Here is a 25,750-nt window from a genome sequence, read left to right on the forward strand (position 1 = left end):
AGCTTCTCGTGTTCCTTCTTCCTGATGTTGCTATTGCTTGGGATTGCTACATCTATCACTACGGCCTTCTTCTTTTGTTTGTCTGGTTGGTTGGCCATTACCAGTTTGTCAGTTTGTATCTTGAAGTCCCACAGGATCTTAGCTTGGTCATTCTCAACCAGCTTTAGAGGTGTATCCCATTTTGACTTTGGGACTTCTAGCCTGTACTCGGCCCAGATGTTTCTGTACACTACACCAGCCACTTGGTTATGGCGTTCCATGTATGCTCTGCCTGCTAGCATCTTGCATCCCACTGTTATGTGCTGGATTGTCTCAGGGGCATCTTTGCACAGCCTGCACCTGGGGTCCTGCCTGGTATGGTAGACCCTGGCCTCTCTTGATCTTGTACTTAGAGTCTGTTCCTGTGCTGCCAGGATAGTGCCTCTGTGCTGTCTTTCAGTCCAGCTTTATCCAACCAGTGGTAGGATTTTTCAATATCAGCCACTTCTTCTATTTGACGGTGGTACATACCATGCAGGGGTTTATCCTTCCATGAGGGTTTCTGCTCTTCCTTCCCTTGTTCCTCACCCCTCTGAGCTCTGGGTATACACTTGAGGTCCTTGAATCTCGGGTCCAATGTGGTAGCAATCTTCAGATATGCAATGTCGGCATTTTCCTTGCATGTCTCCAGGTCTGTTCTGAATTTAGACTTGAATTTGACCATGTAGGCACTGAGGTCTCCATCACCCGTGAGAGATGGCAAAAAGCAGGCAGAACCACAGAGCATGAAACATATTTTTCTCCTCCCAGAAGTTCAGTCACATACCTGTAACAGAAAAAAATCTAACCCATTTCAGTCAAAATATATTGCATTCACTTATATACACACAAAAAATGCCCTCTACATATTCATTCACACACATACAGGAACTCTATTTCTCTCTCGTATGCACTCAGACAGGACAGTGACGTAAAGTATACCTGCAGGGCTCCAGTAGCATTTCCAACCTCTGCAGTTTGTCCATTTCAGCTGTAGTTGGCATGACAATCTTGGTGGTGTGTGTGGTGAGGACATCCCTCAGTGGCTGTTCATTTCTGCGGACGCTTTTTATCATGTCCAGAGTCGAATTCCATCTGGTTGGAATGTCTTGTATAAGCGACTCCTTCTTTTGTCCACGTTCAATATGTTGTTCTAATTCTGCAGCGCTTGCTGGATTGTGTTTAAAGTGGCCCACAACCTTTCTGCATTTGGCCAGGACATTGTCAAACACACTGTTCTGCAGAGAAACTGTGACAGAATGATGGAGACGTGTTCAAAAGGCAGGTGTCTTGCAGCAGCGATCATATTTCTTGCACTATCTGTGCTAAGTGTGCTGACTTTATTTGAAATGTTCCACTGCTATGCAACATGAATGAAATGCTCTGCGCACGTTTCAGCAAAATGTCTATCTTCTGTCTTCATTACAGTAAGAGCATGTAAATGCAGCTCCCACTGTTCATCAATATAATGCGCTGTAACTTCTGTAATTATGGTTACCCAGTGATGTCCAGTAGTCTCCAGTGAGAGCAACAGTTGGTGCACGTTGTAATGCCGTCAATTTTGTAGTCCTCTCCTTTTCATACAACTCGTGTATTCTTCTAATAATAATGTTCCTCAGACCGACATCTTCCACAAATACTAATCGGCCTGCAGTTTGTAGCTATCCACTCAGCTATGGCATTTGTTAACTTGTCTTGCTTTTGTTTATCAATACTTCTCCCACACGCTACACCCAACGTAGTCTGCCGAAGCCTCCCTCCACTGTTTGTTTGGGTCGGTGATTTGCTGGCATCAATGGTGTGTTTTGCATCTAAGTGATACTTCAGACTCGTAGTACTCCGGTGATAAGAAAATTCTGCATTGCAGTGGCTACAAATGACTTTGGTTCTATCAACTCCGTCGTGCGGAAGATATTTAAAATGAAAATGTCAGACTTCCGGATCCGGTTATCATGTGAAGGCAGCGTTGTCTCCGTCTCTCGCAGCGACATCTTACAAATTGAACTTTTTAATTCAAAACCCCAATTGACTGAAGGTGGAATATCTAGAGATTGAACCCTAGGCATTTTGATAAAATGTCGAAAACCATGAAGACGTCAAAAAAGGCAGACGCTGACACTGCTCCGTCGAGTAACAACCTAACAGTGGATAGCATAACTAGCCTGCTAGAAGACCACAGAACTAGCATCGCAACTGACTTCAAAACGACATTCGCTGCTCTGGATCTGAAACTCGACAAAATACAAGCAACAGTAACAGAACATGGTCAGCAAATAGCCTCTCTGGAATCTAACGCTGAGCTGCAGGACCAGCGAATTCAAGCACTCCAGGAGAGGTGTGTAGCGTTAGCTAATAGCAATACCAAACTAATGGCGAAGGCAATTGATCTGGAAAGTCGCAGCCGCAGAAACAACATAAGAATAATTGGCCTCCCAGAATCAACTGAAGGGCCTAGACCCACGAGCTTCTTTGCCGAACTCCTAGCCGAAGTATTTGGTGGGGACACTCTCAAATCCCCCCTGGAACTGGACCGTGCACACAGAACGCTCACCGCTAAACCGCAGGCAGGCGCCAGGCCAAGGCCAGTGATAGTTCGCCTTCATCGTTACCAAATAAAGGAGCTCATCATTTGAGAGGCCCGTAAGAGACAAGGGAAACTTCAGTACCGTGGATCGCCAATTTAGATATTCGAGGACTACACACCGGAAATCGCAGAGGAAAAATACCGAACAGTGATGACCGAACTTTACATTCTTACCTTTAGACCAGCGCTTCTTTACCCAGCTCGGCTACAAATTACTCTGGAGAATGGGGAGAGGAAGAAATTCTCATCTTCCGAGGAAGCTGCAAACTTTGTAGCCAGTGTGAAAAAAGCCTCAGGACATTAGTAACTCAACTTATTCACTTTGGGTTAATATGGTCTATGCATGTCTGACGCCTTACTGGAGAGTAAAACACTTTGTTCATATAAGGAAAATGTTTGTGGTTCACCCACATTACACAGGGGTCTTATCTGGGAAAAACAAGCTGCTGGGAGATAGGACAGACGAGAAAGAAGATGAAAAGGTGACACAGAAAGGGAAGTATAAACAGTTGTTCTTGGTAAATAAGTCCGGGGGGGAGGGATGGAGAATCAGCTTTTTGCTTGAATTAGTTCATTTTGAACGGTATGTTTTGACTTGGTTTGTTTTATACTGTGCTATGTTTGTGCAGATTCATATATTTACTCTTAGCTCCCTGCTTCCTGAAAATGCTCAGACAGCTCTGCAGATGCTAGTACCTGATCATGGCTGATATGACCAACAGGGGAGAAGCTGGCAGACAGACCGTGAGGATTGTCTCCTTAAACACTGGTGGGCTAAATGCTGCAAACAAACGTACAAAAATTATGACACACATTAAAAATCTAAAGGCTGACATTATATTTCTCCAGGAAACACATTTATGCAACTCTGACCATAGAAAGTTATGCAAACCGTGGATCGATCGAATTTTTCATTCTAAATATAATGCAAAAACAAGAGGCACGGCCATACTAATTCGGAAAAAAATTTATTTCACCCCAGACAAAATAATAACAGATTCAAATGGTCGTTATGTTATCATCACAGGGGTACTATACGAAAAGCCTGTAACACTTACATCTGTCTACGCTCCCAATTGGGATGATCATACATTTATGAGTTCATTGCTGGCTACTATACCAAATTTAGACTCTCACCAATTGATAATGGGTGGGGACATGAATTGTGTAATCGATTCAGCACTGGATAGATCCAATCCCAGATCACCCTTGCCTATGAAAATGGCCCTGACACTCTCTACCTTTATGAACCACTACAGATTTGTTGACCCCTGGAGATTTTTGAACCCCTCCTTAAGACAATATTCTTTCTTTTCACAAGCACATCGCTCATTCTCTCATATAGATTATTTCTTGATTGATAAAAAACTTATTCCATCGATTGCCTCCTCGGAATACTTGCCTATAACTGTGTCTGACCACGCAACAGTGGTTTTAGAGCTCCACTTCAGTATGAAGCAGAGGGAGTTCAGACATTGGAGATTGAACCCCCTACTACTAGCGGACAATAACTTTTGCCAACACATCTCCGAATCGATCACTTTCTTCTGTGAGACCAATCAAAACAATGAAACTTCCTCGTCTTTACTATGGGACACTCTTAAAGCCTATATGAAAGGCAGAATCATATCTTTTACATCTCAAGTAAACAAACTGAGGAGAGCTCGCCAAAAGGAGTTAGAAGAAACTATTCTAAACATAGACAAATCACTCTGTTCTACAAATACACCTGATCTCCATAAAGAAAGAATAAAGCTTCAAACTGAACCTGATCTCCTCCTTACTACAGAGGCCGAACAACTCCTCTTACGTTCACGAGGGTGGGTATATGAACATGGTGACAAAGCAGGGCGCCTCCTTGCTCACCTGCTGAAGGCAAAAGCGGCATCGAACCAGATCACCCAAATAATAGATGAGACAGGTTCCACGACCAGTGTCCCAAGTAAAATAAATAGTACATTTAAACAGTTCTTTTCGCAGCTATATACCTCAGAATCTCCCAGCAGTAATATAAATCAGTTAAACAACTTTTTCCAAAAAATCGAATTACCCAAGGTTCCACCTGCAGACAACCTTAAACTTGATACAGATATTACACTTACAGAAATTAAGGAGGCAATACACTCAAAGAGCAATGGCAAGTCCCCAGGCCCAGACGGATATCCAATTGAGTTTTTCAAAAAATTTTCAGACCAGTTAGCTCCACTACTACTCGAAATGTTCAACCACTCATACAATCAGGGCATCCTACCGCCCACACTTAGGCAGGCCTCTATTTCTTTAATTTTTAAAAAAGGTAAGGATCCATTGAACTGTACATCTTACCGTCCAATATCCCTAATACCGGTAGATGTTAAAATACTTGCAAAAGTGTTAGCTCGACGTATGGAGCATATTGTGCCCTTGATCGTCTCAGAAGATCAGACAGGATTCATAAAAGGAAGACATTCATATTTTAACATCAGAAGACTTCTAGATGTTATTAACACCCCCTCATCTCCTGATAGTCCAGAGGTCATTATATCCCTTGATGCTGAGAAAACTTTTGACAAGGTGGAGTGGAGCTATCTATTTTATTCACTGCAACAATTCGGCTTTAGCGATAAATTCATCTCATGGGTCAGATTGCTTTACTCCTCTTCCAGTGCTTCGGTATGCACAAATACTCAGCGCTCTGTACCATTCCCTCTCTTTCGGGGAACACGACAGGGATGCCCTCTTTCGCCATTATTATACCGCTCTCGGTTGCCCTGAAAGATGAAAAGGGATTTAAGGGAATTAGGAGATGGGGTACAGACCACCAGGTCTCATTATATGCAGATGACCTACTTCTCTATGTGAGAGACCCCTTAACAAGCATCCCACCAATATTAACGCTGTTAAAATGTTTTGGTCACTTATCTGGATATAAGTTAAACATCTCTAAAAGTGAGTACTTTCCTATTAATCAAATGGCGATGGATATATTACCTTCATCGATGCCCTTTAAAGTAGCCAACACAGAAATTAAATACCTCAGTATCATAGTTGCACAGTCTATGCAAAGAATGCGAGAATGAAATCTTAGTTCATTAACAGCAGCCATTAAATTAGATTTACAAAGATGGAATCACCTTCCGCTGTCATTGGAAGGCAGAGTACAAGTTATAAAAATGAATGTATTACCAAGATACATGTATGTGTTCCAATGTCTGCCTATATTCCTCCCCAGATCTTTTTTTAAAGTGATAAATAATACTGTTTCATTTATTTGGGCTGGTAAACACCCAAGAGCGAGTAGAGCATTGCTGTGTAGAAATAGGCTGACTGGAGGGCTGGGCCTGCCTGATCTTATAAGCTATTACTGGGCAGCTAATGTACACAGGATAGTATCATGGTTTACCTCACCCCAATCCAGCTGGTGCCAGATTGAGTCGGCTTCATGCTCCTCTTCATTAGAGGCACTGGCATGCAGCACTTTACCACTATCCCTGTTAAACTTCACCTCTAATCCTGTCGTTATCAGAACATTAAAACTCTGGGCACAAATAAGACGGTATTTTGGCTGGGACAACCTTCCCTTAGCAACTCCTATTTGCAATAATCATTTATTCATACCAGCTAAAATAGATCCAGGTTTCGTCAATTTAGAGAACAAGGGGATACAAACGTTAGGAGACTTATATTTCAATGACCTGTTTGCAAACTTTGATGAACTAACCTCTACTTTTAATCTATGCAGGTCAGATTTTTTCCGTTACTTTCAACTTCGCAATTTTGCGAGAACACATACATCATCATTCCCACATAGTCCAGTATCGAGTGGGATCGACCTGGTTCTCAAGGCTAAAACTCTATCAAGAGGGCAGGTTTCATATCTGTATAATATTCTATGTTCCACTAATAATACTACTCTAGATCAAATTAAGATAACCTGGGAATCTGAGCTCCAATTGAATCTATCTGAAGCATTCTGGGAGGGGGCAATTAACTGATTTGTTGCCTTGTTCAGTTCCATCTTCTAGCAGTACTGACTAGTTTTTAGCCTTTAAAAGTAAAGCCAGTTAATATAATTTATATTACTACAGTCTTATTTAATAATATTTAAGGCTGGGCAAGTTAAAGCGTTAACCTCGCAATTAACGTAATATTTCAGTAACGCGGACAGTTATTTTATCACGTGATAACGCAGTTTATTTTTATCATTATTATTATTTTGAAAGTCAGTCTCTCCCTGGCTCTGAATACACATACAGACAAACCGTGGGTCACAGGAGGGGTGGGATGTTGTGTCTCAACCAATAAGAGCATTTGGGGTGGGTGTAAGACCGCTGCAGCGCTCACGTGAAGTGGAACCGAATAGAACTGGTGGGACAGAAACATTGAGAAAGGTAAAGCACTCTTACATGGACATTTTCTTTTTTTTTTTTTTTGAGCTTCACCACTGTTGTGTTTCACAGCGTCAAAGACAATCAGTACGTCCAAAAATACAACTTTTTAAAAAACATATTCCCAACACAAACATCATCCCCATTCCCTCCCCCAAATCTGTAGTTCCTGAACGGTGTAACTTTGTATTAGTTTGAATAACAGTACGAATTACCAACACAACAGATCTTGACATAGTGTGAGAGGAAAAAAAAAAATTAATATAAATAAATCGAAAACAAGTAGGGCTGAAAATGCGCATGAAATAAATTGCTTAAACTTAATACTGGATACGTCTGCTTCCTGGTTGTAATGACTGCTCCGGTGTACTTTCAGGATGCGTACAATCTGCTTGGGGGGATCACTTGCTGGTGGACAGATGCTAAGTAGAGGGTATATTATGATCACGAGGAGAGTTTCTTTTCTATCTAGCCACTTCACGAGGTGGCAGTTTATCGAGAAAGTCGAGTAATGGTCTCCAGTGTGTATAGAACCTGTTGGCAGAGCCTCTGATTGAGAACTTAATCTTCTCTAATTTCAATAGGCTTAGAATGTCCCGTAGCCAAGATTTAAATGAGGGTGGGTTAGGAGATTTCCATAGTAGGAGAAATCTCCTGCGAGCAACGAGAGAGGCAAAAGCAATGACATTTCTTTGGGTGGCTATGGTACAAAGATCATCTGGTGGTTTACCAAAAATAGCTATGTGAGGGGTTGGGTCTAGATTCATATCAACTATCTTAGATAGTGCTTTGAAAAATAATTGCCAAAAGTGAGTCAACTTAGGACATAGCTAGAGCATGTGGGTAAGGTTGCACGGAGTCTGTGAGCATCTATTACATGCTTTGTCTGTTTTTGTTGGGTAGAGCCTTGAAATTTTTTCTTTACTGTAATGTAGTCTATGGAGGACCTTAAATTGTATAAGTCTGGCACAGCTGGATGATGAGTTGATAATATTAAATGCTCTTTATAAGGCTGTAAAAACCAACAAAACCTGTATGATAGTTTTTTTTCTAAATCATGTCTGTACAAGCTGACGATCTTTTATATCCTGTCCTGAGACAACACAGAAGTGAGGCTTGGCTTCTGAACTGTTGACCAAGGGTTGTGGCTGGTTCTTCCACACTCTCCTGATGAGCAATAAGAAAATCAGTGAGTATCAGTTCTTTACCTGACAGGAATCTCTTCTTGTTTCTGCTGCGTTCCTGCTCTTTTGAAATTGGTTGTTGAAGAGGAATCAAATACTGTTGGAAATGCATCTTCTTTCAGTCTTCTGATCCCACTGTTAGTGAAAGTCCAACACATTTAGGCTGCTATCTAAAGACTGCCAGCTTGGTCAATAACAAACGACTAAAAGTTGATATGTGTAATCTCTTCAAGCCCTGCCTCAGTCTACAGACCTGCATCCGGTCAGCTCAAAGCTCTCAGGAGTGAAGTGTTTCGAACAAAAGTAGACAAAGTTAGTCCGAGGATCCCAGGTTTCTGCACGATGAGAGTTGGTGATCCAGAGGTTTCTCCGAGTTGCTCCTTTTGGTAATCTGGCAATCACAAAGATTAATTATTATTGACTGAGGTAACATTTGATTTGATTTTTAAATGTCTTCCTATTTAACTCGTTAAACATAAAAACTACAAAGAACATCTGAGGCAGACATTAAATACAACGTGTATAGAGTTATGTAATGTGTTTGTTCCTGTGTATGTGTGAGCATGCTCCCCAGTGAGCATATTGCAGAGGCTTGGGCCATAGTTCACTAGCAAGCCCGCTGCTGAGTCTCAGCTGCATGATTCCTGGTTCAGTTGGAGCCAGGATCTTCAGTCAGCGTGATGTACTGTACTGTGACATGCTCTCACGCCCTCATCCAGCATACATCTAGTGTATAACAACAAAATCTGCCAGTATAGTGAACAATAAAAGAAGGAGATATTGTTACTGTATGTACATATGTTGTTCATGCATTGTAATGTGGATATGGTTGTTCATTTTGTTGCAAATGTCAACTTTGAGGTTTTAATGTTTGTGCTACTGTTTGCTGTTGTTTCCAGCACCGTGGTGCCCTTTTCTTACAGTGAGGAACAGAAGTATTTGAACACCCTGCGATTTTGCAAGTTCTCCCACTTAGAAATCATGGAGGGGTCTGAAATGCACATTGTAGGTGCATTCCTACTCTGAGAGACAGAATTTAAAAAAAAAATTCAGGAAATCACATTGTATGATTTTTAAAAAATTTATTTGTCTTGCACTGCTGAACATAAGTATTTGAACACCTGAGAAACAGCAAGAATTCTGGCTCTCAAAGACCTGTTACTGTGCCTTGAAAATATCCACCTCTACTCCACTCATTAATCTAAATTAGTAGCACCTGTCTGAGCTCTTTAAAGACACCTGTCCACCCCACAGTCAGTCAGACGCCAACTACTACCATGGGCAAGACCAAAGAGCTGTCAAAAGACACCAGAGACAAAATTGTGGACCTCCACAAGGCTGGAAAGGGCTACGGGGCAATTGCCAAGCAGCTTGGTGAAAATAGATCAACTGTTGGAGCAATTGTTAGAAAATGGAAGAGGCTAAAGACGACTGTCAGTCTCCCTCGGACTCGGGCGCCATGCAAGATCTCACCTCGTGGGGTATCACGGATGATGAGAAAGGTGAGGAATCAGCCCAGAACTACAAGGGAGGACCTGGCCAATGACATGAGGGGGGCTGGGACCACAGTTTCAAAGGTCACTGTCGGTAGAACACTACGCCGTCATGGTTTCAAATCATGCATTGCACAGAAGGTTCCCCCTGCTCAAGTCATCACATGTCCAGGCCCATCTGAAGTTTGCCAAAGACCATCTGGATGATCCAGAGGAGGCATCGGTGAAAGTCATGTGGTCAGATGAGACCAAAGTAGAACTTTTTGGTCTAAACTTCACTCGTCGTGTTTGGAGGAAAAAGAAGGATGAATTGCATCCCAAGAACACCATCCCTACTGTGAAGCATGGGGGTTCCGTAAGAAGCATATCAAGGTTCTGGAGTGGCCTAGCCAGTCTCCAGACCTCAATCCAATAGAACATCTTTGGAGGGAGCTTAAACTCCGCGTTGCTCAGCGACAGCCCCGAAACCTGACAGATCTAGAGGAGATCTGTGTGGAGGAGTGGGCCAAAATCCCTGTTGCAGTGTGTGCAAACCTGGTCAAGAACTACAGGAAACGTTTGACCTCTGTAATTGCAAACAAAGGTTTCTGTACCAAATATTAACACTGATTTTCTCAGGTGTTCAAATACTTATGTTCAGCAATGCAAGACAAATAAATTCTTTAAAAATCATACAATGTGATTTCCTGATTTTTTTTTTTAATTCTGTCTCACAGAGTGGGAATGGACCTACAATGTGCATTTCAGACCCCTCCATGATTTCTGAGACTAGGTTCACACTGCAGGTCTTAACGCTCAGATATGATTTTTTGCCGAAATCCGATTTTTTTGCGCTGTTGTTCACACTGTCATTTAAATGCGACTGCCATCTGTCTCATGTGTGAATGGTATACGGCCCTGAAGTGACCTGCATGCGCAGAAGAGGACGTGACGTCAGACGCAGTGTACTGTGTTTGCGGAAATAAAAATGGATGTGGCTCGTGATAACATGTGCGTAGTGATGTACCTGACAATTTGCAATCGAAATAAAGACATAATAATAAGAAGAATATCAAGAAGAAGGAGAGCACAAATATTGCTTATGGCCTTTTGTGGAGCAGTGGCTGCTACCTCTGTACAGAGGAATGTGTGGGTGCGGAGTCGGAGCCAGGACTGGTGGGATTCCGTGAGGGGCTTCATGGACACAGAATTCATTAATAATTTCCGAGTAAGAAGGGAAACGTTTGAATGGATCTTTCCACTGACCACACGAATCACCATTGTCTGCCATTTTTTTATTACCCCTCGCCTCCTCCAGTGCAGAATTGTGACGTCTGTCGCATTTCAATGACATAAAAATCGCATAACTGAAGTCGCATTGAAAACATCTGATACGTATCCGATTTAGGACCACATATGAAAGTGGCCTGGGTCAGATTTGTGCTGTTCACACTGTCATAAGGAAATCGGATATGGGTTGCATCTGGGCAAAAAGATCGGATTTGAGTCACTTCAGCCTGCAGTGTGAACGTGGTCTAAGTGGGAGAACTTGCAAAATCGCAGGGTGTTCAAATACTTCTGTTCCTCACTGTATATGGCTATGCATTAATTAATCATGTCAAACACAAGATATAAATTCAATCCTATTCATATTATAAAAGCACCATTTCATATAAAAACAGTGATGAGCACATACAGTCTATACTGTAAGTATTTGGACACTTGCACACTTTTTATTCTTCATGCTTTGTGCTTCAGCGAATTCAATTTATAATAAAACAATGGATACAACAGTAAAGTGTCAAGTCTCATCTTTAATTTGTCTAAGTTTACATATGGATACTACAGTAACATGTCAAGTCTCATCTTTAATTTGTCTAGGTTTACATATAGAAAGAAATGTGTGGGAGTGGGACAAAATGTGTAACTGTCCAAATACTTATAGTCTGGACTACACACATGTACACATATCCATACAAACACAAGAAATATACATTCATGGATACTTTGCTATTATAATACTATACTATAGGAATACTAACTATTTAGGAAGCATTTAGTTGCCTTAACTTTATGCACACTATTGTGTTGTAGAAATCTATTTTAAAGATACTCTACTGAATTTCTATCAGCCCCGAGAGCTTCTACTGAGACTCAAGACAAACTCAAACCATAAGCTGCTCCTCACCGCTCTTTGTCCCTCCCATCCTGTTTCCTAAAGATAAACAAATAAATGTCCTGGCTCTGGGGTTGACAGCTTTAGTGATTTATGATAATGTTTTATACGTTTGACTAACATTTACTTAGTTACGTCGCCAAGGGTGGGAGTTATGTTTTCACCAGTGTTTGTTTGTTTGGATGTTAACGGCATAGCTCAAAAAGTAATGAACGGATTTTGAGGAAATTTGGATGCAATTCTATGGTACGGCTCACAGAACAATTCATTAGTTATTGGTGCTGATCCGTATCATAATTTGGATACAGGAACATTAAAAAAATGTATTGACCAATGTGAGCGCTAGAAAGGCTGCATAGTATATATGAGCCTCTTGTGGCCAAAGTGCACGGCTACACTGCTGAGCACTCCAAGCACATACACAGCCGGAGAAGCACATACACAGAGACAGCTGGGTGAGAGCCTGATGGCAGGTATTTTGAGCCAGGCTCAAAGCTGCTCACATTTTCATCTGTATGACTGGCATTATGCCATTTTATTCCGTTCTGACATTTTTTCAAAGTAACAACTTTGATTGAGAATGTGGTCAGTCTGTCCAAGTGATGCCAGTTTAGAATCTGTTCCAAATTTGTGTTTAGCTCTGCTAACAGGCAGCTACATTTTGTTCAGACCACAGTAAAACAAAAAGGGAAAGCTGCTTTGAAAGTAAACAGTGACTGACACTTAGCAAGTCCCCCCAATAATTATGGGCTTGGAATTGCTTTGCTCCTAACTGACAAATTTATTCTTGCCTCAGAATTTCAGCACTAGTTAAAAGGTAAAACATCAAATCACAACCCATATTTATTACAAAACCAAAGTACTGTAATTTTTAGTGGTTACCATCCTGTAAACACAAAACAGAATACAACACAGACATATCAACATGCTGTTAATATATCTACATGCATATGACCCAGATGTTCTTAAAACATGAAAGATACTCACTTGTGAAAGGTGATACCAGCATTACGAGTCTCACGGTTATCTCGAGATTTGCAACCTCCTGCTGAGCAATGTCTTGGCATCTGAAAATAATATTGTGACAATAAAAACAAAAGGTGTCAGCTCTTAGAGCAAATCAGAACGAAGCTGGGTGAAGGTGAAGGATTTTACAGACTTTTTATGGATTAGTCCCCCTCACCAGGAGGTTGAGGGAGAACTAAGGTAGGATTCAAGAGTGCTGACCCAGGTGCTAGTAAAAAAGGTGGTTTAATGTGGAAAATGCAAAGTAACAAATAAACAACGTATCATAAATCAGCAAAGCTAATTCTATCCTCAGCATCCTCTACCCTTACCCTAATTAAATTCATGTCCTCTTTTAGCACATCCATATATCTCCTCTTTGGCCTTCCTCTTGACCTCTTGCCTGGCAGCTCCATCTCCAACATCCTTCTACAATCTTTCATTTCAATAGCCACACTGTAGTAGTCCACAGGGTGTAATTGGGAATTCTCTCTCTCTCTCTCTCTCTCACACTCACTCACTCACTCACACACACCTGCTCGTTTTAAATACTTTGTGGGGATGAATGAGACAATTTTCACATCTTTATAAGTTCAGCATAGTTTCAGCTACAAAAGCCATTCAGGTATCAAAATGTTCAGCTCTTCAAGGAAATTCCTGCTTGTATATATTGCATCTCATCCTTCAGATAATTCAAAAAAGAACTTCAGCCAATTCTTCTAAGTTATTTCAACAAAGAACTTCAGCCATTTCTTCTCATCCTTCTGCCATTTGTTTAACTCTTCAAGGACATTCATGCTTCTCTTCAGGATGTTTATAAACCTTATACTTTTGAAATATTTAGCTTTATTTTGAAAATCATGCCCCATTCAAATGAATGGAAAATTTTTACTTTGAAGCTTAATATCTCTGGCATACCTTGGGCTAGAAACGGCATTTCAACTTTATTCAACTCGTGAAACTTTCAGCTACCAATGGTGCAAAAATCATCTTGTGATCTTTTATGGGTTTTTTTTTATAATCGACATTTATATTTTGTCTATTTGTCCATACACAACAAATGGGCAACAAATGCTTCTCCTCTTCCTCAATGCCTCTGTGCTCCTATTATGCCATTCTTAAGCTTTATACACATACAGTGCCTTGCGAAAGTATTCGGCCCCCTTGAACTTTGCGACCTTTTGCCACATTTCAGGCTTCAAACATAAAGATATAAAACTGTATTTTTTTGTGAAGAATCAACAACAAGTGGGACACAATCATGAAGTGGAACGAAATTTATTGGATATTTCAAACTTTTTTAACAAATAAAAAACTGAAAAATTGGGCGTGCAAAATTATTCAGCCCCCTTAAGTTAATACTTTGTAGCGCCACCTTTTGCTGCGATTACAGCTGTAAGTCACTTGGGGTATGTCTCTATCAGTTTTGCACATCGAGAGACGGAAATTTTTGCCCATTCCTCCTTGCAAAACAGCTCGAGCTCAGTGAGGTTGGATAGAGAGCGTTTGTGAACAGCAGTTTTCAGTTCTTTCCACAGATTCTCAATTGGATTCAGGTCTGGACTTTGACTTGGCCATTCTAACACCTGGATATGTGTATTTGTGAACCATTCCATTGTAGATTTTGCTTTATGTTTTGGATCATTGTCTTGTTGGAAGACAAATCTCCGTCCCAGTATCAGGTCTTTTGCAGACTCCATCAGGTTTCCTTCCAGAATGGTCCTGTATTTGGCTCCATCCATCTTCCCATCAATTATAACCATCTTCCCTGTCCCTGCTGAAGAAAAGCAGGCCCAAACCAGGATGCTGCCACCACCATGTTTGACAGTGGGGATGGTGTATTCAGGGTGATGAGCTGTGTTGCTTTTACGCCAAACATAACGTTTTGCATTGTTGCCAAAAAGTTCGATTTTGGTTTCATCTGACCAGAGCACCTTCTTCCACATGTTTGGTGTGTCTCCCAGGTGGCTTGTGGCAAACTTTAAACGACACTTTTTATGGATATCTTTAAGAAATGGCTTTCTTCTTGCCACTCTTCCATAAAGGCCAGATTTGTGCAGTATACGACTGATTGTTGTCCTATGGACAGAGTCTCCCACCTCAGCTGTAGATCTCTGCAGTTCATCCAGAGTGATCATGGGCCTCTTGGCTGCATCTCTGATCAGTCTTCTCCTTGTATGAGCTGAAAGTTTAGAGGGACGGCCAGGTCTTGGTAGATTTGCAGTGGTCTGATACTCCTTCCATTTCAATATTATCGCTTGCACAGTGCTCCTTGGGATGTTTAAAGCTTGGGAAATCTTTTTGTATCCAAATCCGGCTTTAAACTTCTCCACAACAGTATCTCGGACCTGCCTGGTGTGTTCCTTGTTCTTCATGATGCTCTCTGCGCTTTAAACAGACCTCTGAGACTATCACAGTGCAGGTGCATTTATACGGAGACTTGATTACACACAGGTGGATTCTATTTATCATCATTAGTCATTTAGGTCAACATTGGATCATTCAGAGATCCTCACTGAACTTCTGGAGAGAGTTTGCTGCACTGAAAGTAAAGGGGCTGAATAATTTTGCACGCCCAATTTTTCAGTTTTTTATTTGTTAAAAAAGTTTGAAATATCCAATAAATTTCGTTCCACTTCATGATTGTGTCCCACTTGTTGTTGATTCTTCACAAAAAATTACAGTTTTATATCTTTATGTTTGAAGCCTGAAATGTGGCAAAAGGTCGCAAAGTTCAAGAGGGCCGAATACTTTCGCAAGGCACTGTATAATAGATGACAATCGTAGAGAAAATTGTCACGAATTCAGCTGTCAGTGTTACTGAGATGGGATGAATGGTATTTGCGTAAATCGCACATTCCAGGCATACCGTCTCACTGCTCCATAGACTTACGGTCAATACAGAAGATCCGCTGAAACAAAACGTCAGCTAAAAATAAATGGCGAAATTCTGCTTCAGCATACTTTCAGCTATTTCAGGTAACAGAATGTTCAGCTCTTCAAGAACATTCATGCTTCTATTCAGAATCTTTCTGAAATTAATAATTTAACCTGATCCTCAACACCGCCAAGACCAAGGAACTGGTGGTGGACTTTAGGAAGAATAAAACAGACATTAAGCCACTGTTCATCGATGGAGTCCAGGTGGAGAGGGTGGCCGCTTTTGGGTTCCTGGGCGTCATCTTTGAGCAGCACCTGACTTGGGGCGCTAATACCATTGCTTTGGTAAAGAAGGCCCAGCAGAGATTGTATTTTCTCAGTCTTTTGAAGAGAAACAATCTGAATGAGAAACTGCTGGTGTCCTTCTACCGCTGCACGATAGAGAGCATTTTTTTTCACAAGAGCTATTGTTGCTTTAAATGCTGCTAAAATCTCAAAATCTGAATGATAGATGGGCTTATTTATTTTGTGTGATTTTAAGGGAGCCGTGCAATAGTCGGATGTGTATGGATGCGAGTGTGTAATTTTGCTAGGTTTTTATTATTTATGATTATTTTATTATCGAAGGATTGCATTTTAATTTCGTTGTGCAATGTACAATGACAATAAAGATATAAAGATAAAGACATTCATGCTTGTTTTCAGAATTTTTCTAAACTTCATACTTTTAAAATATTTACCTTTATTTTGAAAATCTTGCCCCATACAAATGATTGGGAAAATTCTACTTCAGCATACTTTCAGGTACATATGCCTTTCAGGTGTCAAAATGTTCAGCATTTTCAGGGCGATCCTTCAGCACACAGCATCCACACGCATTTACGCCAGGAAATGCATTTCTCTAGTTGTATTTCATTTCTCATTTTCCTTTTGTAAGTTTATCAACCTGTTTGCTTCTGCTGAAGAAAGTTCAATAAAAGAGACAAAAGTAGAAGAAATTGAGTTATTCCTGCATCCCCTGTGATTAGCTTATGCCTTTTTCAAGTTTGGGCAGTGGTTGAAGTAAAAACCCCCGGAAAACTTGACATTTATAAAAGCATTAGTGTACCGTTTCAGAGTCAGTTATACATTTAAAAATCTTGCCCAACTGCATTTAATAAACACATTTAAACATGGAGTGAACAGACAGAGTAATGCTGTTAAAACAAGATTACATGCACACTCAAATTGTACTTTTAACCTGCACTTGGCCCAGTTATATCATGTCCAAGACATTAAACATGCTCACTCAGAAATATTTACTAAACCTTCAAAATGATCAATAATTATCTTTCAAGTGTGACCTATAACACAGGAAATTATTATTATTATTCATAAATCTGTGTCTTATGTGGATAAAACTGACAACCTCATGGTTCTCTTCATGTCCACAGAGTCAGTGTTAAAAAGACAGCAGGGTACAGATTTTATTCTGAGCTGAGGATGAAGCCACACTGTCTAATAGACTACCGGGACCATATTACAGAAACCTCCTAATGAGCAGATCCTGCCTTAACTGTCTGGTAATTAGGGTTAGGACCTCATTTAGGAAAAAGCCATTACAGATACACAATTCCTAAGTCAATTTATTTATCACGGAGGCTACATGCATGAGAATAGTCTCTACAAAACGTAGCAGATGGGAAAGGACCACTGAGAAGCAGTTACATACGTGGCTTTTGCAACCACTGTGCTCAAATAAAAGAACATAAGCAGATCAGGGACTGTACAAGTTGTATGGCATCAAACCATTCATTAACTATAACACCGCATTTCTTCATTTGTCATATGGTTAAACTTGTACTGTACCAGTGATTGTTGGTATGAAATCACAAAAGGATTTTTTAACTTGAAATGTGACTCATACAATCCATCCATAGTTTTGTGTAACAGTTTCTGGCCTCCTTCAAGCAAACCTAACAAGACCATCTCTAGACTGCCCTGAGTCTATACAGGGCTACACTCCTGTGTGTTGTTCTGTTCCAGTGCTACATTGTTACGTCGCCGTAAACATGATGCGCTACTGACCGCGCAACGTTCTGGACTTTCTTAGCAACCGTCATTTTACTAATACCTCGACTTAGTCCGCGTGCAGGTCAAAAGATTGTGTCCGTGCGCGCGGCCCACACAGCAAAAGCCACGACCGTGCATGTGCTACAACGCCTGGAAACAGCCTACGTACGCGGACACATCACAAACCCTCGATTATAAGTGTGAATAGGAACATGGGCGCAGGAGGGTGTGCGCAAAGCATGAATTCCGCTTATGTTGATCGAAGCGGAGTGCAGGCTTTTTGGCGGAGCACTGCGTGTGGCCCCCGCTGTGAATGGATCCAAAGCAGATATAAACATTGGCCTTATAGAAAATGTGATGGGGCTTTCTATTTCAATGCAGTCGTTTCACTGCTGCTGCCAAACTCTGCCGCACTGATTTGGCTGTTCTACAAAGCTAGCCACGAGCTAGTAGCAAACTAGCCCGGAAGCATCATAAACGTTACTGCCTAGGTTTTGTAGATACAGTTTGGGTAGCTGCTTAAGTAAAGGACTGCTAATGAATTCTAAAAATATTACCCCTGCACGCAGATTTCGACCTCACGAAAATGTCTGCTCTTGTCTTCATCCACCTTCCTCAGTTCACTTCTACCTATTCTTCTGAGGTTTGCTGGTGGTTGGCAAACAACGAATTGGTGCATTACTACCACCCACTGGTAAGGCGTGGGAATTAAGAGGCTGATATGATCTTCTTCTTCTTTCTGCTGTTCCCGTTAGGGGTCATTCGCAATCATCTGTTTCCACCTAACTCTATCCTCGGCGAGGCTGATATTATACTAGTCTAAAAAAATCTCATATTCTCTTTATTCTTAAGATACTGGAGCAAAGTGCCGCCCCCCCAAAAAATCTGGTACCACAATGCATCTACAGCGCCTATACAAAGTATTTACCCCCTTGGACGTTTTGCTGTTTTATTGGTTATATAAATCAATCATAGTCAACATAATTTAGCTTTTATGACAAAAAATTCACGTTATCTTTCCTCACTCCAGCTTCTGACTGGCTGAACACACCTGAGCCAGGTAATCAGCAGCAGGTCAGGCAGGAATAGTTGGAAAACAAGCAGGACAGCGGCCCTTGAGGACTGGAATTGGCCACCCCTGGTCTATGGCTACATGATTATGTGCCTAACCTACTTATGTGCATGTTTTTATTGGCCAACATGTATGAGATTGTATGTGAGTTGTTTTTAAGAGTTCTTTTTAATGTTGCACTATTTATAGGACTCTTTGTTCTGTCCCTTTAATAGACCCTGATGGTAGCTTCCTGCCAAAATACACCGGCCTTCTCATTAATGCAGGCTTTACTGGACTTTTTGTTCTCCAGTGCATGGGCATGTGACAAAAAATTTTCTAGTGGGATTACGGAACTATATTACTTATTGCCACAATCACAAATGACAACAGACTGAACAAGCCTATCAGGGCCCATAGTTTAAATAACCTGCTCACCTACTAAATGCAGGAGCTCGGGCTGCAGCTTGAATTTCTGTCATGGCCGTGGCAGATCGTGCTCTCTCCCATAAACATCATCTATGGTGCTATGAAAGTTCTGTTAAATTGACATCATGATACAAGCCTTTTGTCTCAATGTGAACAGTTTACTGCAAAATCTAGGAATTTTTGAAATGTTTTCATATTAGGATGTAGCAGTGAGCAAATAATAGTCGTTACCAGGTTTTCACAGACAGCTGAACACTGTGTGTGCGCATGTGAGGGGGCGGTGATGATTCAGAAGTCAGATTTCTCACAGGAACAGCCACTTCACTAGACGCAGAAGCACACTGCATTTGGCCACTGAGGAAAGATTTAATTTTTTTCCTCCTTGTGAGGGATCTGTGGGATCCATATAAACGTATTGGATATTTTGTCTTCTGATTTCCTGACTGCCTTTTGAATCTATACTTGTGACAAAGTACAGCTATCACAATGTCTAGAGTTGCCAATCTGTCAAAACTGCGGCAAGAGAGGATGAAGGAAATCAACCTGCGGGTGAGTTGACGTTATGGTTCATCATTTAGAGTAACAGTAAATATAATAACATCAGGCGCAGGCATGTGACTGACTTCAGGTACAGTGTACTGCACAGTGTGATTTGACAGGCAGAACAACCACTACTTTTACTATTGTAGATAAGTAGAGATTACTTGTACAATGTTCACTTTGTTTCTTTTCCTGTTTGTTTGCATAACTTCCTCTTTTCAGTTCTTGCACTCTCAGCCATAAAACATTTCCTCATGACATAGGGCCTGCTCTTTATGACACAGCTACACGGGCTGCTCATACCGTAGGCCAGATGTAGTGGTTGCACATGACTTCTACTCTAACTATATACAGGATAAGGCTGTAGGTATTTGTGAATGTAGGTGGTGTATATGCACTGTATGTTTGCTTGTACACAGTGTGCTTGCTTACAGGATATTTGACTATAGCAACTGTTGCCATAGAAATGGCAGTGGGTGTGTGTGATATTACTGCTTTCTTTGAGAATGTTGTAGAATGTTTCTAAATATATATGTATATATTTTTAAAAAGCACTCTGGGTTAGATTTACCAAGGCTTTTGTACCAGTTGCAGATATAACGCCTTCTCGATTGACAGGTGTTTCTCAAAATACAACAGTGTCATAGAAAAAAATGGGTTAAGACATGTTAACACTGGTAGATTATGTAATCTGCTGGATTTACAGTGGTCATGCAATATGCAGTTCTTGTGAGTCATCAGATGCATATCATCCCCACCTGCGGCACTTCTGAACCCCTCATGGACCTGACCCCTATTGGAAATAAACATTAAAAAGCTGTATGTACTGAGCCTTCACTTTTAGTGTAGCCATCTAGCTAAAAAGCATAACCCTGCATTATAAAAACATATAGTTAAAACAACCAAAGAGCAAATAGAACAAAGACCAAGCATCAGGCAGAACACTGAATGTGTCCAAAACAAAAAGACAGTGTACCTTGGCATATTGACCTTGGCTTTATAGAGGCAATGGAAAAAATCTGAACTGAAAAGGTTCTGAATGCAAGTACAAAACTGCAAGCTGAAATAACACCAGACTACTTAACATGCTCAGACTCAAGGTAAACCCAGGGACAGTTTTCTTCTGAAAAAGATATGGCAATCAGGTCTCACAGCATTAGCCAAAGTTTTGCTTTTGCAAGGAACCCTAACCTGGAAATGTTAATCAAACTGGCGCAAAAATAGCAGAAAAGGGTGGCTAACAAATTTGACACTGTGCCACTGCTCAACAACAGAGTGAAAAGTAGAATTAACAGGACAACAGGAAACAGAGTGTTATGGTTTGCAGACTTGCTTCCTGTTTTGTGCTTTTATTTTGGCTTGATGTCCTGGTTTTGTCACCTCACCTGCCCCAGCTTTACTCCAGTTCACAATTACTGTTCATTGTTTCCACCTGCTGCTCATTATCCTCTGGTCTCCATACCTCATTGCTCCCGTCGTCTTTGTATCTGCTCACCACACCCTGCTTGTTCCCGTGGTTCTGTAAATGTCTCCTGATTTGTTTGCCACTTAGAAACTCTTTTCCCTGTCTTGGTTTGTCCCTTTAGTTTTGTGTGTTTTTGGTTTGCTATGTAGCTCCCTGACCGTTCTGTTTAGACATTAGTTTTTGTACCTGTATTGTGAAGCCGTGTCAGGTTGAGCTCCTTTAGTTGTTCTACTTGTTTCTTTGTTCTGTATCAGTTGTATTAAATTTAACTAAATACTGTACCTCAGTCTGTGTCTGCATTTGGGTCCTCCCTAAGCCTGAACCTAACAGAGAATGCACTTATAGAAAACTGAGTGATGGAAGAGAGTATAAAGCCCCATACACACTGCCTTTTTGAGGTGGGAGTGATGCACTTTTATTCCATCTTGTTTTCTGTGTTTAAGGCACGAAGCCAGGCCATTTTTGTTCTGCCTCTGGTCCACCTTGGCGGGTAGTACCAGAAGTGAAACAAAGGGGAGACGTGTCCTGTATAGAAAGGGTGATCCGGCAGTCCGAGACCAAATGCTACATTTTGATGATGTAATATGTGTGTGACACTGTCACCGGCATCTCAAGTCTGCACGCCTCTCTCCCTCAAACTGTTCTCTAACTTATAAGTCAAAGCATTCCTGATGTAATGAATGCGTTGACTGCAGTTATTACTCATGACATTTGCACACATAGCAAGAACCACTCTAACCAATTTTGCGTGAAGTGAAAAAATGCTTGAAGAGCCAGCAAAGTGACATTCGCATTTATGTCTCCCACCATTGTTGTTTTGGCATGTAGACTACTGGTGCCAAATTTACAACAAAGTTGATGCAGTGACGTTGCGTCTCATCAGTGCTGTGGAATGCTGGCCTGCTGTCTGAATTCACAGGCCGGCTCATGATTATACAGCCCTTAGCTTGATCTGTATGAACAGCACAAAGGTGATATATTGGCGACCCTTTGGAATGATAGTAGTACAGGATCTCAGTAGAGTGTGTCAGAGTGAGGTGTGAAGAGGTATTAACCCTTATGTTAGAAATTAACCCAAATCTTTTGTTGGAAGCACGAGAAGTGAAGACAGGAGAGGACTGTTTAAAATCAACAAAGTTTACTGAAAGTCTGAGCACAGGTAGGCCTTACAGCGCTGGGATCAGAGAGACAGAGCTCCCGCAGCAGTGTGTGCACGTGTGTGGGTGTCTTCGGCACCCAGATCTTGATCAAGGTGCACTGATCAATGGGTGGCCTGAGGTGTGGCCCCTTGTGCGTGTGTTGCTAATAAGTATGTTAAACTGGCCAGGTGTCATCTCAGGTTGTAGCCCCCTGGCGCTGCAGGGCACCCTAAGACAAGGCAGAATCTTGGACTATGCCAAGTTGGGTCTAGGTGTGGGTGTGAAACAGGCTAGCAGGGCTCTGTTAAAATGTAAATAGGCTGTCTGGTCAAAAAGAGATGCAGACATACTGCCTCAACAGAAGTTACAGTATTCAAAGTAAGCAGATTCTACTTGATTACAATTGTAAGATATGTAAGCAAGGAAAAAAATTTATTAAAAAGTAACCAAAGCTCAGTAGTTCTGGACAAGCATCAATACAGCTGTAATATGTATAGACAAGGAAAATAAAGTTATGAAAAGTAACTAAAGGGAACTACAGCTGTGAAAAGTAACTAAAGCTCATAAAGTAACTAGAGTCTATAAGACTTAAATCTTACAATTCCCCCTTTAGGTTTGACAAGCAGATCAACTCAGTTGTGAACTCTAGCTTCTTCCACCTGAGGCTGTTAAGCAAGGTCAAGTCATTCCTTTCTTTTAATGAATTTGAGATTGCAAGTCATGCTTTTATCACTTCTAGACTTGATTATTGCAATGCTCTATGGTATTAACCAGTCCTCCCTCACTCATCTTCAAATGGTGCAAAATGCTGCTGCTCGTCTTTTAAAAAGTACTAGGAAATTCGACCATATAACCCCGGTACTGGCTTCCAGTATATTTTAGAATTGATTTTAAGTTTCTTTCTCGGTGGAGTCCAGGAGGGGGAGGCTGTTCAAATGTCTTGGTATGTTGAAGCCTCAAGAGTTCTACTCACTGGATCCAAGAGACCAAGCACAGTTCCTGAGAAGCAATTTCACCTCATGAGCCGATGCCCTCCATCGTACTCTGTGGTGTTGGTGTGGGTGTGGCAGTTCAACCGTGGAGCCCCTGTTCAGGGAGCTCTCCATGTCCCGGGGTAGGGCCACTCTGCAGGTCACATGAAGTGTCAGGACCAGACCCACTGCGCCAGTGGCATCCCATCATGGCACCATGCTGGAGTTTGTTGAGATCTGAGAGTGACTGATCCTTTCACAACTGTCTGTAGAAGCTGGATGCATGCCTGGGTGGTTGATTGCACCCGTAGCTATGGAAGAGAGTGGGGCACCTGAGTTCAATAATTTGGAGGGGTGGATGAACACCTCCAGCAGCACAGTGCACATGTCAGCGGCTACATGCAAGCAAATTTTCATTGTAAAGGCATCAGGCAGCATTCTTCAATTCACAAATGACTGGAAAAAATAAGCAGAATGAATAACACAAAAATGGAAAGATACAAATAAAGCAATCCTCATCAAAATGGAAAAATAAAAAGCAAAACCATACATAAATGCAAAACAATAAAAATGGAAAAGAACAGAAAGCAAACAACCGAAAAATGGAAAACAGTAAGGTCATCCTAATTATCAAAGCATGAATTGTTCATCTTTCTTCAATGCAAAATGGAAAATTTTTTAAAAAATGAATACAAAAATAGGAAATTAATAAGCCAAGCAATCGACAGTAAGTTCATCATATTTAACCAGAGTATCAATCATTCGTAACATGTCCTGCAATAGTAATCTAATCTACCTCTTCATTTACTGTGAACCACCGAGAAAGAAAAGATTCGAGCCCTGTTGCTATTTACTTTTCAACTTTGAACTCATACACCAATTTCATCTATGTACACTGTTATTAGCCGTTCCCCTGGGGCCTGCCTTCTCTTCTGGTCCTGCGATGTAGATAATAGCTTTCCCCTAGCTTGTCTTCTCAAGGAGGCATGTGAAGGGGCATCAGCAGCTGCACCAGGGCACAGCTGCCCTGCCACAGTGAGGGGAGTTTTAGTCTCAGCTTGCTGTCTACGCATGTTCACCATGTGTCTGCGCTCGAGACGGTTTGGTTCACAAACTGGGTGGCAGAATAGTGATGTTGAAGGTTTCCTTGCACCAGGCTGGCGGCAGATAGTGGGCACTCTTGCCGGTAACAGAGCGCACAAAGCAGGTATAATTTTCAGGATATCAGCTGCTAATGGAGGAACGTCTCCTTTGTCTCACCAGTGGAAACAGTAAAGAGAGATTAACATGGCTCAATGGTTAGAGAAAAAGACTTATCATGCCCTTATGGTATACACGGTAATCCTGTAGTCTGCCAATTCTTTCAACTGACTGGGGGGGCTGTTCCCAATTGTAGTCCCACAGTAGAACAAATACAAACAATACAACTGCTAACAGTGCTTTGCCTTGCAGTATCAAATCAAGTCAAATCAAATTTATGTATATAGCACTTTAAAAACATTCAGTTGACCAAAGTACCTTACATAGCAGAATAGAATCACAATAGATGACTGAAATAGAGTAATTAAGATCAGCCCAAAAATAAAAAGAAAAGCACAATAATGACATTGTCTTCTGCTGTTATCGCCCATCTACAGTCATTGTCAAAAATATTGACACCCCTACATTTCTGTAAGATAATACACCACTTCTTCCATTCTGTGGTATTCTCATGTTTATTTATTTTGTTTGGATTGGAAAAACACAAAAAGCAGAGGAAAAAAAGACAAATCTGATTCATTCCACACAGAACTCTAAGAACGGACTGGACAAAATCTGTTACGGTTCGTCCCCCTCACCAGGAGGGTGAGGGAAAACTAGGGGTAGGACTCAAGATACCCGACCCAGGTGCTAGTACAAAATAAGAGGTTTAATGTAAGACAACACAACAAAGTAACAACATAACAGTGTCCATAATACATACAAACTAACGGCAGGAATCAGGAAAGCAGGAGGATGAGGACGGACAAGTGACAAGAAAAAAAAGGTAGCAAACCGAAACCCGAAAATCAACAGCACGGGGACCGTCAGCGTTGATATCTAGGTACGTCCTGCGAACGCACAAACAACGTGATAGTTCAAGCCAAAACGCACAGCGACTGTCAGCGTAGCCTTCTATCCACGTCTCATGTGCCGGTTAAACATAAATTTAGTCACCTACTTGTGGTGAGTAAGTAACATAGCAACAGTAGCAATCAACAGTAACAATGATCCGGCCACGGCAGAGCGTCTGCCCGAGGTCTAAATAAGAAAAAAGTAATCAACGGGATGCACCCCAGCTGTGTGCATCGACAACCCAGTTGCTAATTACTGGAATGCAACACAGCTGAGGTGCAGAGCCCACATGATAAAGAGGGTAAAGGAGAGAAAAATGAAGG

General features: G+C 41.3%; 2 protein-coding genes across 4 annotated transcripts in view; one reads left to right on the plus strand and one right to left on the minus strand.

Annotated features, from left to right (window-relative positions):
- thap7 (THAP domain containing 7) overlaps positions 1-18,382 on the minus strand; it is a 30,539-nt gene extending 12,157 nt beyond the window's left edge. For 2 of the 3 annotated variants that reach the window (XM_020624801.1, XM_020624798.1), the window contains exons 1-4: positions 18,296-18,382; positions 12,789-12,868; positions 8,407-8,544; positions 8,178-8,288 (exon numbers count right to left, since the gene is read on the minus strand). In XM_020624801.1, coding sequence (XP_020480457.1) covers positions 8,178-8,288; positions 8,407-8,544; positions 12,789-12,868 — 329 coding nt within the window. In that variant the 5' untranslated portion in view covers positions 18,296-18,382. Of the gene's footprint in view, positions 1-8,177; positions 8,289-8,406; positions 8,545-12,788; positions 12,869-17,799; positions 18,256-18,295 lie in introns of those variants that run through there. The other variant, XM_020624799.1, reaches the window with a different exon arrangement.
- arhgef2a (Rho guanine nucleotide exchange factor (GEF) 2a) overlaps positions 18,302-25,750 on the plus strand; it is an 80,083-nt gene continuing 72,634 nt past the window's right edge. Inside the window, exon 1 of the mRNA XM_020624797.1 lies at positions 18,302-18,432. Within this exon, the coding sequence (XP_020480453.1) occupies positions 18,325-18,432 (108 nt within the window). The 5' untranslated portion in view covers positions 18,302-18,324. The remainder of the gene's footprint in view (positions 18,433-25,750) is intronic.

Source organism: Monopterus albus, unplaced genomic scaffold (genome assembly GCF_001952655.1).
Source record: "Monopterus albus unplaced genomic scaffold, M_albus_1.0 scaffold339.1, whole genome shotgun sequence".
In the NCBI taxonomy this organism is placed as follows: Eukaryota; Metazoa; Chordata; class Actinopteri; order Synbranchiformes; family Synbranchidae; genus Monopterus; species Monopterus albus.